This window comes from Indicator indicator, unplaced genomic scaffold, assembly GCF_027791375.1.
Source record: "Indicator indicator isolate 239-I01 unplaced genomic scaffold, UM_Iind_1.1 iindUn_scaffold_57, whole genome shotgun sequence".
In the NCBI taxonomy this organism is placed as follows: Eukaryota; Metazoa; Chordata; class Aves; order Piciformes; family Indicatoridae; genus Indicator; species Indicator indicator.
The window spans coordinates 257,447-271,777 of record NW_026539190.1 but is presented as its reverse complement, the minus strand read 5'-3'; the positions used below and the strand labels follow the sequence as shown (position 1 = coordinate 271,777).

The 14,331-nt window shown below is 52.0% G+C and overlaps 1 protein-coding gene across 3 annotated transcripts in view; it reads left to right on the top strand.

Annotated features, from left to right (window-relative positions):
• NEDD4L (NEDD4 like E3 ubiquitin protein ligase) overlaps nucleotides 1-14,331 on the top strand; it is a 48,584-nt gene that overhangs the window by 14,712 nt on the left and 19,541 nt on the right. The window contains exons 2-10 of one of the 3 annotated variants that reach the window (XM_054398478.1): nucleotides 6,398-6,448; nucleotides 6,904-6,965; nucleotides 7,065-7,167; nucleotides 7,981-8,147; nucleotides 9,037-9,169; nucleotides 10,090-10,266; nucleotides 10,561-10,625; nucleotides 13,084-13,090; nucleotides 13,822-13,956. In XM_054398478.1, the coding sequence (XP_054254453.1) occupies nucleotides 6,919-6,965; nucleotides 7,065-7,167; nucleotides 7,981-8,147; nucleotides 9,037-9,169; nucleotides 10,090-10,266; nucleotides 10,561-10,625; nucleotides 13,084-13,090; nucleotides 13,822-13,956 (834 nt within the window). In that variant the 5' untranslated portion in view covers nucleotides 6,398-6,448; nucleotides 6,904-6,918. Of the gene's footprint in view, nucleotides 1-6,397; nucleotides 6,449-6,903; nucleotides 6,966-7,064; nucleotides 7,168-7,980; nucleotides 8,148-9,036; nucleotides 9,170-10,089; nucleotides 10,267-10,560; nucleotides 10,636-12,392; nucleotides 12,453-13,083; nucleotides 13,091-13,821; nucleotides 13,957-14,331 lie in introns of all 3 variants that reach the window. The other 2 variants (XM_054398477.1, XM_054398479.1) reach the window with 2 other exon arrangements.

Here is a 14,331-nt window from a genome sequence, read left to right as displayed (position 1 = left end):
TCACAGATCACGGGATGCTAGGGGTTGGAAGGGACCTCTGGAGATTGAGTCCAACCCCCCTGCCAGAGCAGAACCATAGAGTCCAGCACAGGTGGCACAGGAACATCCAGACAGGGCTGGAGAGTCTCCAGAGGATACTCCACAACCTCTCTGGGCAGCCTGTTCCAGTGCTCTGTGGCCCTTACAGTAAAGAAGTTCTTTCTCATGCTGAGGTGGATCTTCCTGTGCTGTAGTTTCCATCCATTGCCCCTTGTCCTACCCCAGGGCACAAGTGAGCAGAGGCTGTCCCTTCCTTCCTGACACCCAGCCCTCAGATATTTATAGACATCATGTCACTGAAGTGGCCACAGTGCCACAGCACCAGGCAGTGCTGCTGAGCAGTGTGCCAGCTGGGTCTGCCTGGGGTCACCTGCTCAGCATCACGCTGCTGTGGGGCAGGTCACAGAGCTCCCACCTGGGAGCACAGAGGGGCTGCACCTCAGGCAGTCACTGACAGGAATGCAGTCACTGCACCTTTGGTCCGTTGACGTTGGGGGCTGAGCAGTTTTGACAGCACAAATGTGGCATTGATGGGGCCCACCCCATCTCTGTACCAAGTGGTGGGACACAGGTAGGTGTGTTGGGTGCCAGCTCATGGTTACAACCCTCCTGTTGTAAACCTGCCCTGGCTTTGCTCTCTTCCTTTACCAGGTTAGCCTCACAGCTGAAATGTTTTGACTTTGAGCAGCATTATTTTCTAAATCCTGTGCCTTTTATAACACAAGTGGGGAATTGGAGTGCAGCTCAGTAGTTAGGGTGAAAATGTCCTGTAAGCACTGCTAGAGGAACAGAAAGCATTCCTGCATTCTTGTACAAATGAGTAACAGCAGATAACTGCTCAGGAAACAAACCTGCTTGTGTTTTGTCCTGCTTTTGCTTAGAGACTTGGAATAGGCAAAGCTACTGCCACCAGCACTTGTCCTGTCTTACTCTGTGGTTAAATTGTGTGCCTCACAGTTGAACACCGAGTAGCTCCAGAACCCTCTTTAGTAGTACATTCTGTCTTCAAATCAGTTTCCTGTGGAGAGCTGTTTGTAAAAATGGATTCAAACCAGAAAATGCCAAGCCCAAGAAAAAAGGAGAGGTTTAACAACCAAACTTGAGTTTACAACATAAAATACCTTTTCTAAAGTATTTTGCTGTCTGGAAAGAGCTGCTGAGAATCTTCGGTTTGGGTAAACTCTTGAATATTTATATCACAAAAAGAAGTGGTGAAAGCAGGTTAAAGCTGCTTGAGCTGGAGATGGAAGGAGGCAGTGCCATCCTGAAAGGATCTGCTGGAAGGGACTTGTTGGTTCCCCTCTGCTGTCTAGGCAGTTGTTGGGAAAGAGACTCACTAATGGTGCTGGCACCCTGAGGGTCTTGAGCAGCACCTTGGATTGAACTGTGCAAGGAGAAAGCAGCAGTTCAGGGTGAGAGTGGTTTTGCCAAACTTGACCTCCTTAGAGACTGGGCATTTTGTAGTCCTTGCTGTGAAGGCTCTGGCCTTTAGTAGTAAATTCTGTCTTCAAATCAGAGTTTCCTGTGGAGAGCTGTTTGTAAAAATGGATTCAAACCAGAAAATCAAACCAGAAGCTGTCCCCTCTGTCCTGGGCACCTGGCCTGGTAGGGGTGATGCCACTGCCTCAGCCCAGCGCCAAGGCAGGCAGTGGTGGGCTGGAAGCTCACGGAGAAGGGCACAGCATGGACCTCTAGAGGGAGCTGGGAGTACCTGTCTCATCCCTAACCTAGCCAAGCTGCTCAGGTCTGTCAAACCTGGAGAGAGCTGCTTGGAGAGGCTGGAAGCAGGCAGGGCTTGTGGCTTGCTCCTGCAATAGCTGCTGCGAAGGCAGCACGGTGCCTTTGCCAAGAGACCTGCACTCAGTGAGGGATGCTCCAGCTCCTCTGCTTTCAGCCACACCAGGCTCAGACTAACAGGCAGGGATCTGTTCTGGCAGGAGGTAGAACTTCTTAAAGAAAAGGTCTAAGAATTCCAGTAGCAGTAAACTGGAACTGGTTCTAATTTAGTCCTTTCTGGTCTGGTTGTTTTAGGCACTTATTGATTACTCTTTCTCCTTTAAGTTTATGTAAATGGAAAGAGTTTTGTGTCATTTGAGCTGGTAGGAAGAGAGAAGAGGCTTTAATGTTGGTATTCCTCTCATCAAATGATCACCATAGCTTTATTCATGTGCATGAGGTGAGGGAGTCGATAAGCCTTAGGTGCAAAAAGACATCTGTGCTGGCTGGTTAATGTTCTGCCAGTATAATCTAAGCAGTTAGAGAGCATGTGCTTCATTTCAGTTAACAAATCCATGTGGTGCTGCTGCTTTTCAAACAACAATGAAAACCACTTGTACGGACAGCGTTTGCCTTGCTCAGCTGCCTTATCCTGGACCCAGGGGCTCTGGGAGGTAGAAGACAAATGGAGGCAACTGGAGATCTGGTGGTGTTTATGGGGAGAAGCAAATGCCCATGTCTGTCACGTCTTCTGTCTTCTTTAAACACACTCCCTGCTGGGGAGAGAGGAGGATGGATTCTGACTGTGTTACCTGTACAAGTTGGTCGTGCAGCAGTGGTTCCTGGAGGAGAATAACTGCTGTTAGAAATGAACCGCTGCCTCCTTCACCAGCAAACCCAGGCCTCTGCTGCACTGCTCCATCCCTGGGGAGAGTTCTGGTCTCTGGCACAGGGGGAAGCAGCTCTCTCTCCAGGTACAAGGGGTGATGCTGTGAGGCTGCTGGGTTTGTGCATTTCCTTGGGCATGTGCAGCACTGGGGCATTTCCTGTTGTGCAGGCTCCTGCAATGGCTCCCCTGCTACTTGCCTCAAGCGCAGGGCTCAAGCAATACAGGAGTCAAATTTGCTTCATTCTTGCTGAATTTTACACTGAATTTGCTTGGTGGTGGAAACTGCCTCTTCACAGACTCATCCATGTTTTTCTTGGCTGGGATGGTTTAGCTTGCCAGTTTGTCCTGCTTTAAAGAGTGCTATTGGCTTCTGGCTTTTAGGAAGCACCAGCTCCAAGCCTAGTTGTGTCCCCAGAGCCTGGTGTGGTTCTGCACATGGAGGGGCTGCTTGAGGCTGGCATACTGATCATTCCTTGCAGCTGAGGCCAGTGGTGGTGACAGCCTGCCACAGCCCTTGGTTACGTGACCACACACCCCGTGTCGCCGTGCTGGGTGGCTGGCTGCAGCCCGGTGCCAGCAGCTCCTGCTCCTAAGTGTGAGGGAAGGATGAGGAGCCAAGCCACAGAGAAGAGAGCTGTGAGCCTTTAGGCACTCACAGGAGCTGAGGGCTCCAGTGCTGTGACACGAGGTGCTGCCCACCAGAGTGGGTCTGCAAAGTCTGGGAACAGCTTCCGTTGTTTAGGTAACGTAAGAGGGGCCCTGAGCTGCATTGGGCTGGTCCTGCTGGTCTAGGTGGTCCAGGCCCTGCTAACTGAGGGACACAGTTGTGTGCTAAGCACAGGGCAGGGGGGGTGTGGGCTGAGAAGACTGTGGACTCGGAGTACTGTCCTGTCATCAAATTAATCAATGTAAAAGTGATTGTAGGGCTGCTGTGAGCCAGCTCTGAGACCCAGCAGCACCTGGGTTGCAGTGTGGCATCTGTAGCAGTGCACAGCAGTTTGTAGGTCAGGAAGCTGGGCTCATTGTGACCAACTAGAAATGCCAAGGGAACTGTAGGTTGATGCAGTGCCACTAGCCAAGCTGGTGTCTGGCCAGGGAACTTCTGGGGGACTGTGGTCGGGAGCCTGCTGCCCAGCAGAGTGGGCTGTAGGCACACAGCCCTGCACATCGTGCCCTGCACGAGTTTCTCCTTTCCCTATCTCTGCTCAGTTCTGTGTTATTTCACCTCCAGGGCTGTGCAGCTGTGGCTAGTTCCCAGGCCAAGGTGACCAGCAGCACATTTCCAATCCCAAATGCTTTTCCACTGCTGCTCAGCCATCGTAACCTTTCTGGGCTCTTGGAGCAGTCTGTGATCGGTGTTCCCAAGGCTAGTGGACTGCTCTGGCTTTAGAGACAGGAAGGCCTGGGGCTGCTGAGACACTTGGTGGTGATGGGCTTGCACCTTTGAGGGCAGAAGATGCCACACAGGGTTTCAGCAGCCCAGGCTGTTACTCTGTGCTTGGGAGGAGAGCTGTGTGCTTCAGGAGCGTGTGTGTGTGTGTCCACATCCGATTGCTGTGGTCTGGGATTGCTTTGCCTCCTCTAGGCCACACCAGTTCATGCTAGGGGGCTGCCTCACCATCCTGGTGCTCGCCAGGCACACCTGGCAGTGGGCATCAGTGATCCCTGTGGAGATGCAAGGTGAAAAGCAAAAGGCAAAGCAGGAAGGGGGGGCTGTGAAGGCTCAGCAAGGAAGTGTGCAACAAGGCAGCTCTGAGAGCCTGTGCTGCGTGGTCCTTGTCCTGCATTGCACTGCCTGTGCTCCTGGCCGGGCTGCAGCTGCTCACCCTGCTGACCGTGCAGCTGAACGGGGCTCAGGGACAGCTTTACCTGGCAGAGGGAGCTGAAACATTTAGCAGTAGGTCATATTTGAATGGCAAACTGGCCTGAGGACTGTCCCCCTCGATTTTCCTTGTGTTGGACATCACCCAGGATAACTGTGTGGTGCTGGCTGGGCTCCAGGAACCCCACCAGGTCAAGCACCCCATTCCCTTGGTAGCTTGCTGGACATGGGAGATTTTGTCTCCCCTTGGGGTTTGGTGGCAGGCAGCAGGTTTCGCTGTGACTTATGTAATGAGTGAGAGACTCCAGCAATGGCATGCAGTCAAGAGCTGCCATGGCTGGTGTGTGAGCACAGCAGAGATGAAAGGCTCTTGCCTTTCTGCAGGAGCAGTGCATGACTGTGCTGGCTGGCTGGACAGATTGGGGTCCCTAAGCAGGCAAGTGTATTTATGGTTCTGCCAAACAAGGCTGCTGGTTACCTCCCACTGCAGAGAGCTGCCAGGAAAGTAGGACAGCACCTGAAGTAATGAGGTTGTGCATCCTTTGTGAAGCTGTACCAGGTGTAAAAATACTGCTTCTTTAACTGACTCAAGTAGTCAGGAGCTTTTGTGCTGCCTTCAAAGACCATTTTGAATGCGGGCTTTCCTCCTGCTCTAACTCCTTTACAGTCAGATGGATAGGAAGAGTGACTTATGAGTTGTGAGGTGGCATAAAGCTCCCTGGGAGTCTCTAGTGAGCAGATGGGATAGCAGCTTAAACCTGACCGAAGCACAGGCCACTTGGGGCTGACACTCCTTTTGTGTGGCTCCATGGGCACACAGCCCAGCAGTCTGTGCCCACAGCTTGGGGATCGTGGGACCTGATGCTATCTTGGTAGCAGAAACAGAATTCTTACAATGTTATCATATAAAATATGAATTTTATTGTTAAGCTTAATGCTCTGCTATGAGAAATATGTAAACTTGGCTTTGGAGCAGCAGTATGCACTTCCTGGAATTCTGTGCATAGTGTGGCTATAAATAAGCAGCAGGTTATTTGGGAATCACTAGGGCTGATATCTGGTGTCATAAACAGTATCTGGGAGAAACTGCTGCCCCTGACAGACAGCTGAGCTCGGGGCACGCAGCGTGCTCTGCTGCTGGACCCTGGGGACCCAGTGGGCACAGGGCTGCTTGCCCTGCAGCCACACAGGAGCTGCTCTGAACATGTTGCCAGGACTCCACTCACCTGCAAGCTAGCCCCAAACGCTAGAGAGACCCTGGAGATGTCAACATTGGCAAGTCTGGCTCTGAAATGGATTAATTTCAAAGGGAGTTTCCTTTCATTTGTGCGTGGGTCTGGCCGGAAGCAGCCTGTGAATGGCCAGGGCTAAGTGGTAAGGACTGGAGGATTAGCAGGCAGGCTGATGGGAAGGGTGTGGAACTGGGGTTCAAAAGCCCCAAACCTGCTGGCACTTTGCTGAAGTCCTAAAGCAGGTTTTTACTGGGGGAGATGTGCTTGTGGGGGAGACAATCCTGTCACTGCCCTTTGGGTGCTGGGCTCCCCTCCCTGTCAGATGGAAAAGAGAGAAAAGAAAGAGCAAGGGCCTGGGATTGACATGGGCGTTTCAACATCATCTGAGGAGTGCCTTCACTCCACCTTTCAATGCCAGAGCTGGTGATGGCTCTGGGCTCCCAGTTCTGCAGAGGCTGTGGGAGGAAACAGGACTTGGCTGAGGGTGCACCTAACATACTGTGGCCTCAGGAGCTGTTTGGTGCTCTGCTGAAACAGAAATGGCAACAACAGAGCTTGTGCAGACAAAGGGGCAGAAGCCACTGATTGCTAAAATCATGGTGTGCAGCCCTCTTTATGTGTGCTTCATTATGCCTGACTTGTGAGACTTTTTCCTGATGTAAAATGGTTCATTTTCTGTTTTTTTTTTCCCTTTGACAGACTCGAGACGACTTCCTGGGCCAGGTGGATGTGCCACTCAGTCACCTCCCAGTAAGCTCTGCTTCTGCTCCTGCCTCAGCAGGCTCTGCAGTGCCTCACAGGGGTGACACCCCTGAGGGGATCTAGAATTGCTTCCCTAAAGCATTCCAGTCCTGTTTTCCCAGAGCAAGCACTCCCTGGAAAGTGTCAGAGACTTACAGATACTGTGAACAGCACAGGAGCTGGGAGAAACAGTCTCCTCTGCAGGGACAGGGAAGAATTAGAAGGGGCTTTAGCTGGGCTTTTCCACATTGCTCTGAGCTGGGAATGAGCCCAGCAAAGGTGTCTGTGGGTGCTGCTGCAGCAGGGTGCTCACAGTTGGGTGCTCACACTGGTGGAAATGGGCCTGGGCCAGCTTTATTGAAGGCCTTCTCTAGCATTTCCACTGCCTCTGCCATAGGAATGTGCTTTGTGTGTCTCTGTGTCATGGGCGAGCCCTTAACCTGCCTTTATCTTCCTGCTCCCAGACTGAAGACCCCACCATGGAAAGGCCATACACATTTAAGGATTTCCTGCTCAGACCAAGAAGGTGAGGGGGCCCTTTGCATTTGACAGCATCCCTCGCTTGAGGGTTTGTTGCTGCAGCCTGCCAGGGGCTGTGGGGTGAAATGTTCCTCCTGTCTCCTAGCCACAAGTCTCGAGTGAAGGGATTCCTGAGGCTGAAGATGGCTTACATGCCTAAGAATGGAGGCCACGAGGATGAGAGCAGCGAGCAGAGGGATGACTCTGAGGTGAGGCTGATGCTTGTGTGAGCACTCCACTTACTACAGGGTCGAGTGTAGTGGTAGAGCAGCTGGCTGTTGAAAGCTCCAACCCTGGAGACAGAGTTAGTAGCAGCTTCCTCTCTTCCCCTCTCCAGTTTTTCATTAGTTAGAACTTGGTGTTTTCTCAACCGTTCCAAGTATTTCAAAGCATTTCTGCTACCATGAGGAATTCTAAAGTCTGACTGGCTCAGATTGTGAGCAAGTGGAAGTCATGCCAAGTTAAGAGTTCAAGGAGTCTGTGCAAGTGATTTACAAACACAGGGGTCTGTGTTAAGTACCTCTTGTGCAGAGGGCGTTTCACACGAGGTGTTGAAGGCTTTTCTTTATTCCTGGGCAGCCTTGACTGCAGAGACTAACGCTCAGGTCAGCACAGCAACTTTAGGGCTTCTCAGCTCTCTGTGGACCATCATCCCTCTGAGGAATTAGCTGCAAGTCAGGGCTGTCAGTGACTCCATCCCAGCTTTGCCTGCCTCACCAGTGATGTCCCTGGGAGGGAGGACTGAGGGCACAGCTAGCAGCTGGCTCTCCCTGGCTCCTGCACCTGGCCACCACCAGAGCAAGCAGCCATCTCAGGGTGTCTGGGACCTGTAGCAGCCTGAAGGGTTTAGGTTTTGGTCACTGACATGAGGTGTACGCTGGAAGCACTCAGCCTGCTCTTGGCTTGGCATTTCAGTGAGGCTGGAACTTCTCTCTGGGCTGAGCCTGCACCTGTTGGCTAAGGTGAGCAAGAGCGACAGCACTTCCCCTTACCTTGAGCTTTTGTTTCCCTTCACTCATAAGCATGGCTGGGACGTGGTTGACTCCACCGACTCCGCATCTCAGCGTCAGGAGGAGCTGCCACCTCCTCCCCTGCCCCCTGGATGGGAAGAGAAGGTGGACAACCTGGGGCGGACTTACTACGTCAACCACAACAACAGGACCACGCAGTGGCACCGGCCAAGCTTGATGTGAGTGGCAGTGCAGGGTGCAAAGTGATCACTAAGGGCAGGGCTCTTCCCAGCAAACAGCCATTGGGAGCCGACTCCAGGCTGGAAAAGCTGTAAGCAAGCGCTCCACAAAGCCATTTACAGAGGCACACAGGCTCCTCAGCACTCTGCTGCTGGGCTGGGGATCTGGAGCTGTGCTTGACTCAGAGCCTCACAGATGTGCTAGCTGCCTGGGAGCCACTCTGGCTATCTTCACTTCCAGAGGACATCTTCATTTGTCAGCAGTGCAGGAGAGCTTCCTACCTGCAGCAAAGGACACACAGGGAATTCTGGGGGAGGCTAGGAAACCTGCAGGTCGGGGGGAAGTTGGCATGTTTGTTTGGACCTTAGAGAAGTGGGAGACACGGGTGGAACTTGCAGTAAGGAGTTTGCCAGCAATAAATTATTCTTCTGTAGAGACCATTGAAAAGGTAAGGGGAAAAAAGGTCTATTCTTAAGTGTTAATTAAAGTGGCTAACTTTGAGGAGCTCCTGGTTCTCACTCCATGTGCAGAGTACTGTACCTGTATGCACTGGTGGTGCTAAGGGGCAGCTTGCTAAAGCTGTGCAGGCTCAGCTTCCCAGAGCCAGGTCTGGTGGCACTGCTGAGTGACACCCACCCCACGTCTCAGTCCGAACACCTGGCACTGGGCTCTGCCACTCGCACTGCAGCAGCAGTGGGTGTTCCTCCTTCAGTGACCAGAGGCCATCACAGCCTTTGGGGTGGGGGGTGAAAGGGTCTCTTAGGAAGCCTGGCAGGCAGGAGCAAGCGTTTCTGTAAGCAAAAGCACGAGAGGCTCTGCAAGCCACAGACAGGCTGGGTATTGTCAGTCGCCCTTCCTTAGCTTCCTGTTCTCTGCTCCCTCTCCCAGTGATGTGGGATCCGAGTCAGATAATAATATCAGGCAGATCAATCAAGAGGCAGCCCACAGGCGGTTCCGCTCCCGCAGACACATCAGTGAGGATTTGGAACCAGAGCCGATGGAGAGTGGAGACATTCCTGAGGTAGGTGAAGGTCTGGGTTAAAGCACTTGACCAGACTTCAAGCTGCTGTTTCTCATTTGTCAGCTAATGACTGCACCACATCCACAGCCCTCTTTGTGGCAACTGCCTCCCTAAGACAGCCTCTAAGCAGAGCTGTGCTGTGAAGGCCCCACACACTCCTGCTGCCTGCTCCGGAGTGCACACTGCTCAGTGCTGTGCAGATCCTGGCAGAAGTCTTCCCAATTGCAGGCATTTCTTGTTAGAGATGCACTGATACACTGCCAGCGTGCTCTTCAGAGGGACAGTGGGATCAGGGCTGTGATTTAGAGGAAATTGAAGCTGGGGGAGTTCCCCAAATATTGAGTTATTTAGACTTTGGAGATGTTATTAATCAGGGCAAGTGTGTGTTTCATTTACACCTATACTAAATAAACTACATTTGTAGGCCTAAGTAAGACTTTGTGCAAAGCTCTAATCCCACTCAACTTCAAGGCATATTTTCTGAGGTGAATCACAGGCTAAGCTCTTTGCAAAAGCAGTTTTGGGTTCACTAAATGTTTTTGAGAGCAGCAAACAGTGCTGAAGCTGTTGTAGCACTGGTCATTGGTACTGTCTGGTGTGCAGGTGCTGAGTACTTCCTGCCATGCATTTTATTCTATAGGAAAAGTGACAGTTTTTTCTTAGGAGTTTTCAGTGAGAGTGCAGAACTGGTTTGAGCTGAGTATCAAATGGGATTCCTGTAAGGAGATCTCTTTTTAATCACCTTTTGGACAGCATCCTTGTCTGTGTTAAATCACCATTAAAGCACTGACTGCTCCCCACAGAGCAGGCTATGTGTGTCCTAGGGGCTGGGTTGTGGTGATAAGCAGCCTCGATAAGGGGAAGGGCAGGGCTCATCCTGGCTTTATAAACCCTTACAGTGGCTGCTTCTCTTCCCTTAGCCTTGGGAAACCATTTCGGAGGAGGCAAGTGCAAGTGGAGATTCCTTAAGCCTGTCCCTGCCGCCGCCGCCTGCCTCGCCCGTCTCCCGCACCAGTCCGCAGGAGCTGTCCGAGGAGCTGAGCAGAAGGCTGCAGCTCACCCCCGATTCTAATGGGGAGCAGCTCGGTGCTTTGATGGTAGGTGGCCAGCACAGACCTCTCCTGCACGCCTCTGTGGGGCTGACACAGCCTGACTTGCTCACGGGGGCTGGAGAGGCTGAGCCTTCAAGACATCCTCATGTCAGCACTGAGCCAGCTGCTAAGCAGGGTGTGCTGCTGTGGGAGCCTAGCCTCGGGCCCTGCCGCAGAGCTGCAGCAGCAGTGCCCTGTGCTCAGCAGCTCAGATTAAATGAGGGACAAGTAAATGTACTGAGTGATCCCTGTGTTTTAAGCCCCTTCACCCTAAAGACATCTTTCTTTCCTCCTTTGCAGCAGAGAGATCCTTCTTCAAGGCTGAGATCCTGCAGCGTAACTGACACCATTGCCGAGCAGTCTCAGTTATCCCTGGTAAAGCAAAGCTGGCTTCTCTTTCTCTCTTTTGCTTTGAGCATCCTCTCATTCTGAGGAATACCTTTCTTGGGCCACTTCTGGTCAGACACAGGCCAGGAACCAGCGTGGGCATGTGGCTGTCCCACATAGTAATGGATGCCACCATAATACCACCCTGGTAAGTGGCTGAAGTGAGGACACCCCTCAGGGAGCATCAATACACTGGCTGTAGTTAGCAGAAATGGAGTTTGCTACACCCAAGATACACTGGAGAGAGAAAACCCTCCTGGGGTGCATTCAGCTGGGTGGGAGAGGAGACCCTCTAGACTGGGAACTGCAGCAGCTACGGGACTCTCATATTGGGGTATATTTTTGTGTCCCACTTGGAGTATATGAATGTGTGTGATGTTGAAAAGGACTGGTGTTTTATCTACCTAAAGGCAGCCTTTTTGAGAGGGGAATCCAACAACAAGAACTGGGTAGAACCACAGCTGCTGCTTTTAAGAGAGCGCTTCAGGCAAGCAGCTGCTGCTGCTGCAATCTTTGAAGTGCAGATTTCACACAGAGAAGGACAGACTGAAAAAAAGAGATGCTCTCTCCCACCACAGCCCTGCACACCTTTGCTCTAACTGATAGAGGGTTCTACCTGTTTCCTCCTACACCCTAGGATGGAGATGGCAAAGGTGGCAGGCTCCAGAGAGACTGCTTAAGAGAGAGACTCTGGAATACAACTGCTGAGGTTTTCAAAAGAATCTTTTGAAATCAAAACTTTCCTTCCAGACTCTTCCTCCTGGTTTTTGAGTTAGGAATTTATTGCACAGGGATTTACCAACAGCCACTTGCTTAGTATGCCTTATGGTAACAACAGGAAGCTTGCTGTGCAAGCTGCTGTCTGCCTGGCTTGTGCTGTTCCTGCTGGGCAGACACTGACAGCCACCACAGAGGGTTTCTCTCTGCAGTTTCTCACACCTGTCTGCATCTGCCTCTGCTGCTGACAGATACAGGCAGCTTTGAAGCATCCTCTGGCTGTGCTGTCTCTGCTGGCTAAGCAGCAGGGCAGTTTCCAGGACAGTTCCACCTCTGTCTGTCTTCTGTCTGCTGCACAGAGCTGGCTCAGAATGCAGCCTGCTCTAGAGGTCGTCTGCTTCTTTAAGACCAATTCATGGAGTCTGGGTTTCTTTACCTGCTGTGATCAGACTGAGACTGGTGATTTGTCTGTGGATCACTCCTTTAACGAGCAAACTGTTCAAACCAGCAGAATGCAAAGCACTGCTCCGATAGGAGGATGTTACCTGCTGGTGACTGTGCTGATGATCATCTATCTTCTAGCAGCCAAATCTGTATTCGTTCTAAAGGCCTCTGTCAATTCTTGCTGAAAGGCCACAGGATCAGTTGCATCTTTTCCATTTGACTGCTTCTGTGCACTCATTGATGACCTGAAGGTGTCCATTTGGGGTTTAAATGCCATGTTTGTGGGCGGAACATGCACGACTTTGGGGAGGGCAATTCAGTTCTGTTCAGAGCAGCTATTGCCCATACCGAGTGCAGAGCATTGCACACAGCAGCGCTGGAAATCAGTTTCCCTGGTGGTTTGTGAAGGGGACTCTGACTTGGTTATCAGTGATTGCTGGCTCAACCTCTTTTGCTACCATCTTAAGCGTCGTTCCCACCTAATTGCTCGCTTTTCATGAAGGGGAGTGTCTGTGCCTGGTGCTGCTAAGGCCCTGCCTGGTGGGGCTCCCTGTGCTGACTGTGCCGTTGTTGTGCTTTGCCAGCAGGGCGGCCCGGCTAGGAGAGCTCGTTCCTCAACCGTCGCAGGGGGCGAGGAGCCCACGGTAATCAACCTTCCCAAGCCTTTCTCTCTCAACACTGGCCTCAGGGCACTTCTTCACAGCGGCTGCTCAGGGACGGGACAAAGGCTCTCAGTGTGTTCTTCTGTGGGAGAGTATCTTGAGCTCTTCTACACAAGGGCCCAGCACATGGAACAGAGTTCTGCAGGTTGCTTTGTGGGTCGATGAACCCACAGTGAGGAGGAAGGAGAAAGGCTGCTGGTAGCTGAAATTATCTTCTCAGAGTGATAGAGCAAGGAAAGATCATGTAGGGTAAGGAGAGCATCTTTCTTGTGTTCCTGTCTCCTGACAGTTGCTAACTTGCAGCATGCCACTGCCTAGTGAACAGTCTATGGATTATTTCAGCTTTCGAGCTGAAAACCTCTGGATTATCCACACCTTCTGTCCTACAGACAACAGTAGCATGGAAGAGGGTGCAGCAGTCAGCCACTGCTCCAGGAGAGCTGTCAGTCACTGTCAGCCCTCCATGTCTCCCAGACTATCAGGTACCTCAACCATCTAACCTGTAACTAAAGCAGCATCTGTGGACTGGTTTCAGACCACATCCTGCTGCCTAATCGACCACTGCTTTGGAGCCCATCAGAGCAGTCCTGGAGAAGGCAGTCTGCTTCTCAAGCCTGCCAGTCTGTGAAGCAGAAACTGCATAGCCTTTCAATCTTGACTGCTGAGTAAGGAAATCAGTCTCATCCTTTGTTTGCCCATCTGCCCTCCTCTGTGTTCTGTTCCCTGTTGCAGTGTGGCAGCTTTCTGACCCCTGCAGCCATCCGATTTCCCTTCTTGATTACTTCAGCAGTTCTCCAGCTCTTTGTGTTCTGCTCTTCTCTTAGAAAGCAACCAGACTGTCTTAAGAGTCCTGGGAAAGAGGGCTCCAGCATATGAAGCAAGAACAAGAGTTCATTGCTTTGCTGGAGCAAAGAATGTAGAGTGTAGGAGAAGCTCAGTGTGAAGAGGAGCTGTTGTGGGCCTGCAGGGAGTTACCTGCTCCTCCTGTACCCTGTAATTCCATCTCCACTCTTTGGAGCCATTTTCCACGGCAGAGATCTTTGGAATGATCATAAAACACAAGTCAGTGTTGAGGAGGACGTGGAAACTTTGTGTGCCCTGTGGTTGGTGTGGTGACTAAAGCTGGAGCCTAGGGGCAGAGAGTGGCTTGCCCTGCTCCCTGAGCCTGAGCATGGGCAGTGTAGGCTCGGGCAGAGGAGAGCAGCTTGCGCTCAGTGCTCAGCCGCGGTGCTTCTCTGTACCTCTGTGGTGTTCAGGAGTGCTGCCAGTTGCAAGCTCCATTTTTCTCAACAACAAACCTAAAGCACGTGTTTTCTCTCTCCTGAAACCCCATCTGCCCTGCCTTGTGGAGCAGCCCTCGGTGGCTTATGTGCATACCACGCCAGGCCTGCCCTCGGGCTGGGAGGAGAGGAAGGACGCCAAGGGCCGCACTTACTATGTCAACCACAACAACCGCACCACCACCTGGACACGGCCCATCATGCAGGTGGGTCTGGTACCCTGCCCAGCCGGGGCAGCAAGCACCTTGGCACTTGCTGAGCTCCTCGGAGCCCTGCCATCCGAACCTAGATCCCAGGCAGTGCTGTCACAGCTCAGGGTAACCACAGAGTGACAGGGGGCTTGGGGTGGCTTCCCTTACCTGCATTTCAGGGCAGATGGAGCCAGGTGCTGCAGTGGCAAGAGTGCAGAGAGGCACCTCTGAGCTAGCAAAAGGAGAGAAATGCATTCCTGTGGTTGTTTGAAAGCTGTGCTGATCTCTTCAGGGTACCTCACATCGTCTGCCCTGCTAAGGAATTAAACTACATATTTCATCCCCAAGAAAGGGTGTTTGGTATTTCCTCATAATCAATAGTTCTGGCAC